General features: G+C 41.0%; 1 protein-coding gene across 1 annotated transcript; it reads left to right on the forward strand.

Annotated features, from left to right (window-relative positions):
• Positions 1-8: 8 nt before the first annotated feature.
• prtfdc1a (phosphoribosyl transferase domain containing 1a) lies at positions 9-7843 on the forward strand. The gene is made up of 9 exons (XM_031850273.1): positions 9-36; positions 738-844; positions 944-1124; positions 2949-3014; positions 4773-4790; positions 5097-5179; positions 5524-5570; positions 6137-6213; positions 7599-7843. The coding sequence occupies exons 1-9, from the start codon at positions 19-21 to the stop codon at positions 7644-7646; spliced, it is 645 nt and encodes a 214-aa protein (XP_031706133.1). The 5' UTR covers positions 9-18; the 3' UTR covers positions 7647-7843.
• Positions 7844-8170: the final 327 nt, after the last annotated feature.

An 8170-nucleotide genomic window follows, 5' to 3' on the forward strand; every position in this document is an offset into this window, starting at 1 on the left:
CAAATGGACAACGCCGAGATGAAAAGAGGAATCGTGGTATGTTTGTTTTTATCAACAGAGAATGATTGGGGGGTTTTCTGTGTGTAATTATTTGCTCAGCTGTTGTAAAAAGATAACGTGTTTGTTTCTCTGAATGAATTCCTTGAAGTCATTTTTTGATAAATTCAACAGCAGCTTTTAAAGAACCTTCAAGCTTGTTATTTAATCTAAACCTAGAGCAATATAATGAGGCTTAAGTCAGTGTAATCATAATAATAGTTTGTTGTTTGAGCTGAAAGGTTACAGATGCTATGGGCCAACAATCCTTGTGTTTAACTCATATACTTTCTATTCAATCTTTATTTCTTTGACAATTTAACGATAAACAAATCTATTAACTTTTTTTTTGGGGGGGTCTGCACGTTTCATTAGCTGCTGCTGTGGCTACTTCCAAACTCAATGATACTGTTGTCATATTATCCTTGCTGTAATTACTTAAAAAAAAAGTGAAACTACAATACCAAGCTGCTTTGAATTTTAGTTTTCCAGGTTTTAAAATGCCTCCACATGACTTCCTACAGCAAAAATAATAACAGTAACCGTCACGATTACATGTTTCTTACACCTTTGAAATCCACCGGCCTCTCTGGAGCTTGAACAGGTCTCTGTTTTTATTTGACTGCTCCCTCTCACATATTGCACGACTGAGCGGTTTAAACACCCACAGCTATGTACTAACAGTCGGCTGTCTGTCCCAGATAAAAGACGACTGGCCAGGCTACAGTCTGGAGCTGTTCACTTACCCTGAACACTACCATGAAGACATAGAGAGTGTTTACATACCACATGGGGTTATCATGGACAGGTAAAGAACAACAACACATGAACACACCTGTAAGGTGACTCTTTAAAATCATTTCCTGGTCATTTGTGTTTGTCTTCATGTGTTTTTTTTTTCCTGCAGGGTAGAGCGTCTGGCCCGCTACGTCATGGATGACTTCGGGGACAACTTCATGGTGCTGTGCGTCTTGAAGGGGGGCTACAAGTTCTGCTCAGACCTGGTGGAGTTCATCAAGGTTCTCGGCCGCAACTCCAACAAGTACCTGGAGACCCGGGTGGAGTTCATCCGTCTGAAGAGCTACCTGGTAACTGCACCGTGTAGTAAAACACGACTACACACTATACAGCAGGCTTTGAATTATGCTCCTTTTTTCTGTATTTTTATTATTTTTTTTATTTCTGGGAGGTTGTTTCAGATTGATTCTTATGTAAAAATATTAAATTTAGCCGTTTTTATTCCTATGTAACAATGAGGTTTTGCTGAAATGATTAGTTGATTATTTGGTTCGCCAATCCACTGAAATTTCATTGCCAAAATCAATAATTTTGAGAATTTTTTAATTGCCAAAGTTCTTTTTTGATTGTTTCCAGCTTCTGAAGAGTGAGGGTTTCCTCCTATTCTAAGTTGATTAGCTTTGGACTATGAGGCATAAAACAAGCAATTTGAGGACATAAAATTAGGCTTTTGGAATTTATGACTCATTATTCCTGCACATTTTATAAAGAAAATTGACGACAGATTTATCAAAAATAACCCTGTAACAGTCCCAACATCCACCCACCACCAATGACACGTTTTCCATTTGAAACATCCCAAATGTTGCGGCTGACTTTCGGCTCAGCCACCAGATGTCCCTGTTGTGCATGTTTAGTGAGGAAAGAGCCCGTTCAGACAGGACACCTCAAGGACGATTGATTGTGGAGCAGCTGCAGAGCTCAGGTCACTGAACACACCAACACTGCTAAGTGGTGCTGTCACCTCTACCAAGAGAAACAGCTTATGACACTGTCTAACACCTGGAATGTATGAAGCGAGTACCGTAATGTTTACAATGATGTCGCTTTGCTCCACAGTCACTTATTATGCTTCAGTGTGTTTTGGCACAGAGGACATCCAAAGTGATGTGATTTACATTTCTCTGCACGAGGTCGCATTCCTTCTCTCCCTTTAGAGCACAAGGGAGGATCCACTGTTTCTGAGGAATTGGCTTTCATGGAGGTTTAAGTAGCTATAAGGACATTTGATTTAATTATGGATGTATTTTTTTTTGTCTTGCTTGGACATTTAAACCACACTGAGTTCATTATAATGTCACAAGCTTTCTTAAAGGCAACAGATGGAAGATGTTTACCACCAAATACGACAAAATATACCTGCAGCCTGCAGGGAGTTGACAGGGCTTCATAACAGCAAGTAACAATTAATTCATTTAAATGATTTATCCCTGTAAAGACGGTTGTATGCAGCAGTTTGGAAGAAGAAATAGGAAAATCACAAAACATTAAAGGCTATAAGTTTAAAAATGATATGTGGAATAATAAATACATGAATAAATAATTGAAAATATCAAAAAGAAACAAGCAAAAAAGCATAAAAGCAATCTTAAACCTTCATAATAACATGTTGTTGTCAACAACAGCAGCAGCCGCTCGTGGCCAGTGTCTGAGCGATGGCACCGTGAGTCAATCTCACAGCTCATGCTGGAATCATGTGACCCGCTCCCCCCCAGGGTCCGGATTTTGTCCATGTCGCTGCTCCTCTTATCCGAGTGATGCATCTGTAGCCGACCAAATCTAACTTCAAAGCCGCTGTCCTTCAAAGCTTCTGCTTTCTGCGTGCTTCCCACAGGAACGGAGAGAGAGAGTCTGGCTTTGTTTATGTTGAGGATGATATTTTACACTCACTGTCCTTCTGCAGTCAATCTGCTTTTGTGCATTTGTCTCGCATTTGAACTGCAGACAGATAAAACGTACAGTTTGCTGTCTCTCAGTCTGACGGGACGTTTGTTGTCATTTATGGTGGCTGAAAAGAGAAAATCTTGATTTCATATTATTGACAAAAGCTGCATACATTATTTTTAGTTATCGCATAACACAAATCTTTCCATTTTTGTCTTCCTCTCACCCAGAACGACCAATCAACAGAGGAGCTGCACATCATAGGAAGCAGAGATCTGTCTTTCCTGCGTGGAAAGGTGTGTGTAAACACATTTCCCGCCTACCTTATAGAGATAATGTGGTCAATGGGGCAGTATTCTTTGTCAGCATTTTGATTTATTGTAAGAGAACTGAGAGACTACTTTGTGGTAAAATCTAATATTTCATTCTTGATTAATATGTGACCCTGTTTCAAATATGTTTTATTGCCCCAAAACATGCCCTTGGACCAGACCGAACCCCTTAACTTCAACTTTTATTGCTTTCTCCTCACAACCGTCCTCTATATGTGCGCACCTCGTGAGTGTCACTTTGTTAGAGTGGTTTGCCCTCCACCATTCTGGCCATGAATCAGGCGTTTCAGGAAAACGAAAAGTTCCCACCACAAGGCAGATTTACTGAGTGAGCTCTGGCCCGGAGGACCGAGGAGTCTGTACGGATTAATCCCTCCTCACTGCATTATTCTCTCAGATAGGCATAAGACATAAGGTTTGTTTACACAGCTGAGTGGGTGCTCGAATATGCTCACGAGCGTTTGCATAAAAAAAGACTGATGTCTGAATTCTTCACTGAGGTGTCAGCATGTGTTTCACTGTGGGTAAAAAGGTCAATGGGAGTAAAAACAGAGTGACCACCGCCATGCACTGAAAACATGAATCACTCCACTTTGTCTGCGTAACTAAAGTCGTCTCCTGTTACAACCCTTCACCTCGATGGAAACACTGAACACAGAGTCACAGTTCCATGTAGGTTATGAGTGTGGTGCTACTGACACTGCTCCTTTTTCCACCTATTAATCTGCTCCGTGATCATGGCGACGTAATGACAGCGTGGACAAAAGTAAATGTTGTGTTGAGGAGGGGGGTGGCAGTCTCTCCGGTTTCAGTGAGTTGAAGCCCGGCCAGCAGCCCGGTTGAAAAGCTTCTCATACGATCGTTGCTCACAGTGAATTTATAGCACTCTGATCATCCAAAGCGTTATTATGGTAATCTGAGTAGTTAGGTTTGCATGTAGCACAGCGTTATTGCTGCTTAAAATTCATGTTACCCATATTTTTCAACTTTTAAATTTTCCCTGAAATGTACATATTTCATTAAAAACTGTTTTTAGCCGTGCTAAAAACAGTTCGAAAACTGTTACCTAAACCCGAGACGAAGTAAATAAATCTCGTTTTTTTGCCAGGATTCTCAGGATTGAGATAAAGAAATCCCGTAAAGCCCGTGATCCAGGGATCCTAGGAGAACTATAAATCCCCAAACAATGATGCTTTACACAGTCAAATAACTTTCAATGCACAGTTCTGGCTGTAGACTATGTTTACAGTCTGCAGCACAACAGGTTATGTTTGAGCCTTCTTGTTTTTTACACGTTGGGTTGTGTAACAGCGTTCAGGTGTAGACCGAGAGAATATTGGCCGGGCGCCTGCATTCTCTCCAACCACTCTCCCTAAACCATAGATACTCTCCACTGGTCTCACAAAGAGCCCCATACACCCGGCCCAGGGAACAAGGAGTCATTTGAAACCCTGCAGCAAGGGAAAGTGTGCACCACCCGGACACTTAGAAGTGACTTCTTGCTCACTATAGACACAGATGTTCATTACTGGCGAGGAGAGAACGAGTTGTTCTGTGTTTTTGTTAAGGCGCCGAAGATGCTGCCAACGTTGTTGCTATCGATACCATCTGTAAGAAACGCACATTTCACAGAAACAATCCAGCTTTTAGTCCTTGAACTGTGTTCAAATTCAAAAGGGGATGTTTTACTAATGTTTTTCTTTATTTCCACATGTTACCAAGAGTGTGCTCATTGTTGAGGTGAGTGTCTCTACAAAAACACAAGAAGTCTTTGAGATCATGTTTCATTTGTGAAAGATTTAAAGAGGAGGCATTTTGAAATCATGTCACTTTCTGATTCAACAATTTTGCACATAATGTGTTAAATATGCACTGCATGTACTCACGAGTTCTTTGTGAATGTTAATAGAGTTAATCTATAAAAACCGTGAAGTTTTTCCTCCTATAATCTGCTTATTTCTCTGCCATGTTCCTCCTCTTTCAAAGCATTCCGCACTCAACATGTCTCCATCCCTCCCTTATCCCTTTGCTCTTCCCTTCCCTAAGGCCATAGTTGACACAGGAAAGACCATGAAGGCCCTTCTGCAGCATGTGGAGACCTTTGAGCCCAAGTTGGTCAAGGTCGCAGGGTGAGGCAGTGTTTCGGTCATCTGTGTTTTCCCCACCAGGGGAAATGCCAAGCGAGTGACGAACTGAAGGAGATATCACTTGTCCACAGCCGCTATCTCGTGTCCTTGTGGCGCTCCTATGCAGATAAACATCTTTCCTGGCACATGTTGAAGGTTTTTCCTTCCTTTACTGTATGTGTGTGACGCTTTTTAAGTGTTAGCATGTTGCATTAATGTAAGTTCTTACTTTGGTATTTCTTACAGTGACATAATACTTTTAAATACTAGAGATAAGGTCATGGTTAGTTACTGCAGTTCTGCACTGTTGCATTTTGGAAATTAACTCTATATTTCATGTGTTTCAGTTTGCTGGTGAAGAGGCTCCCTAACATGGCTGAAAACCTGACAGACTGTAGGTACACCTGGTTTTAATGAAATCTATTCCTCTCTCATCATAACATTTGTATGGGCTCAATCATCTTTCATTGTCCTACTTCTGGTATGTTTGCCAGACTGCTGCAGTGAATCAGGTGCATGTTTTCCCAGCGTTTCTCAATGTTAAAGTGTGCTTCTGCTCTCTGAAACGTGTTCATCATTTCTGATCTGTAAATCCTGAGATACATGACTGAAAGCAAAAAAAAGTGTTCATCCGCCAGTCTAGTCTTGTGCATTTTGTCGAGGACGGTCAAGAACCAACAGCTGAGGGTTAACATGCTACGTAGCTACAAAAAGTATGAGCTCTCTCTCTATTGAACTCCATTGGGAAAATACCAATTTTCTGGGATGTCCCGGTAAATTAATGGTTATGGGACATATAATAGTATATAACCACAATGTCCCTAATTCGATCTCAGCTGGGGAGCTTTGTTAAATGTAATTTTGATCATAAATGTATGTTTTTACGTCATTTTACCTCAAATAAATGTCATAATTTCCACACATCGTGCTACTCGTTCATGTCTGTGTTTGCTCTGACAGATGTTGGATTTGAAATCCCCAACCACTTCGTTGTCGGCTATGCCTTGGACTACAATGAATACTTCCGCGACCTGAATGTAAGTCACTGCACATGACCTTTTGAAGAGCTAAGAGAAAGAGATGAAAGAGGCCGAGGGAGTGGAGGGGGGTAAACACAGCAAATCAAAGAGTTGAAACCTAAACTCACCCAACAGGTATACTCCGTGCCTAGGAGACTTTCCACCGAGGCTAAGCAGCTCAAATCCATTATTTCTGTGGATGGTTTCTGCTTAGCAACACCATCAAGTTTAATTCGTCAAATTCGTCCTTTGGTTTCATAATGTTGTTTTTTTTTCAAATTTTCTATAGATATAGTGATGATATTATTATTGTGAATTATTTTTGTCCACCATATATTGTGATATTGTGACAGCTCCAGCTGTACTTTGTGTTTAGCAAATGTTAGCATGCTAGCACACTAAACTAAGATGCTGAACATTAGCTGCTAAGCATTAGCACTTTAGCTTCGTCATTGCGAGCATGTCGCCATGCCGGCGTTAGCATTTAGCTAGAATTTGAGACATCATGATCACCTAATGTGGTAAAAGTAAAACGACTAACAGTGCTTAAGACGGACTCTCACCATTTCCTTTTCCTTTATCCGTCATGCAAAGAAATCCAGCCCCCCTTTTCCTCTGAAAAGTTTGTGTGGCATTCCTGCCTCTGTCTTTTCTCCTCTGCCCATTCCCCTGGTGCCTTAAACCCATCTTACACCTCTACCCGCTTTGAGTCAGGCATGCAAACAATCCTCTGTTTTCTTTGTTGCACCCATGACACGTTATTTCATGCCAGATTTTCTCAGCCTGAAAGTAGTAAGTGCAAACTTATGTGAATTTTGTCATTTTTATATCTGTAAACACTTGTGGCCTCAAATTTACCTCTGACTCATGTGCAACACTAAGCCAAGACCGACTCCCATAGCTTTGTGTGTGAGTGTGTGTGTGTGTGTGTGTGTGTGTGTGCACATGGGCGTGTGTGTGCTGCATGTAATGTATGTACTGTACGATTGTGTGTGAGTGTGTTTTGTGCATATTTGAGGAGGTTGGTATTCATTACGAAAGTTTGAAAGGGGGTGGCCTGTGGAATGTGGGGGTTAGGCTCTCATTATCAGGCAGAGTTAAAGCTTCCCCTCTTATCTGTCCTCGTCCTACAGAAGAAATATGAGTTGAACCCCTGGGACGCCCAAAGTTAGATTAATGAGTGTGTCATATATTTGATTACCTTTCCCTGCGTTTGCAGGCTTCATCTTTTCGTACCGTATATATATAGCATATCGAGAACATACTGGAATCCCCCATAGGGCAGGGTGATCTTAAAGAAATATTTTCCTGTCATCAGATGCAAGGTTTTGGACAAGATTGAAACATTCTCAAGTGTAATGTAACATTGAAATTACACACGCTGATTTGTCTTCCTCTTTCAGCATATCTGTGTTATCAGCGAGACTGGGAAGATGAAGTACAAGGTTTAAGAAGCAACGCACAGTTTTACATTTGCGGCACGAAACCGTCAGCGATAATTAAAGGCTCATTTTTGTTTTTCCATTTCTGTAACAGCCGGTCATTGCACTACTTTGTTTAAATATGCCACTGTTTATTATCATTCCAATGTAAATTAAAATTGTAAGTGATTTAAATTGAAAGAACATCCTTCTTCTCAAAGCACGCAATCATAACTGTTGAGAAGGCCTTTAAACAACGTTTTTTAAATAAACAAAAAAAAAGTGATGTAGTTGTTGCCTCATCCTCAATTTTTTTGTAATTTGTTGCGATTCACGTGGGAACAAAGCAATGGATGAATAAAATAAAAGAGAAATGCTGGCGACCAGGAGAGGACTGTTGGTGACAGATGGAGAGAGCTTATGGACGTTGGCATCCCCGTGCCCGGATGACGCCCACTCTGACTCATGGAAAACACACAGTGGGTGCAGCAGACCGAACAGCGTCTCCTCACCACACTGTATCTGTTTGTTCCCAACTTTAACCAGGCCTTACT

This window comes from Anarrhichthys ocellatus, unplaced genomic scaffold (genome assembly GCF_004355925.1).
Source record: "Anarrhichthys ocellatus isolate YVR2014 unplaced genomic scaffold, GSC_Weel_1.0 scaffold10, whole genome shotgun sequence".
In the NCBI taxonomy this organism is placed as follows: Eukaryota; Metazoa; Chordata; class Actinopteri; order Perciformes; family Anarhichadidae; genus Anarrhichthys; species Anarrhichthys ocellatus.

Bases quoted from the DNA above. Each gene is read 5' to 3' on its own strand.
- prtfdc1a (XM_031850273.1), top strand. The intron at 845-943 runs GTAAAGAACAAC...TTTTTCCTGCAG, and splicing joins CATGGGGTTATCATGGACAG to GGTAGAGCGTCTGGCCCGCT. The intron at 6,214-7,598 runs GTAAGTCACTGC...TTCCTCTTTCAG, and splicing joins AATACTTCCGCGACCTGAAT to CATATCTGTGTTATCAGCGA.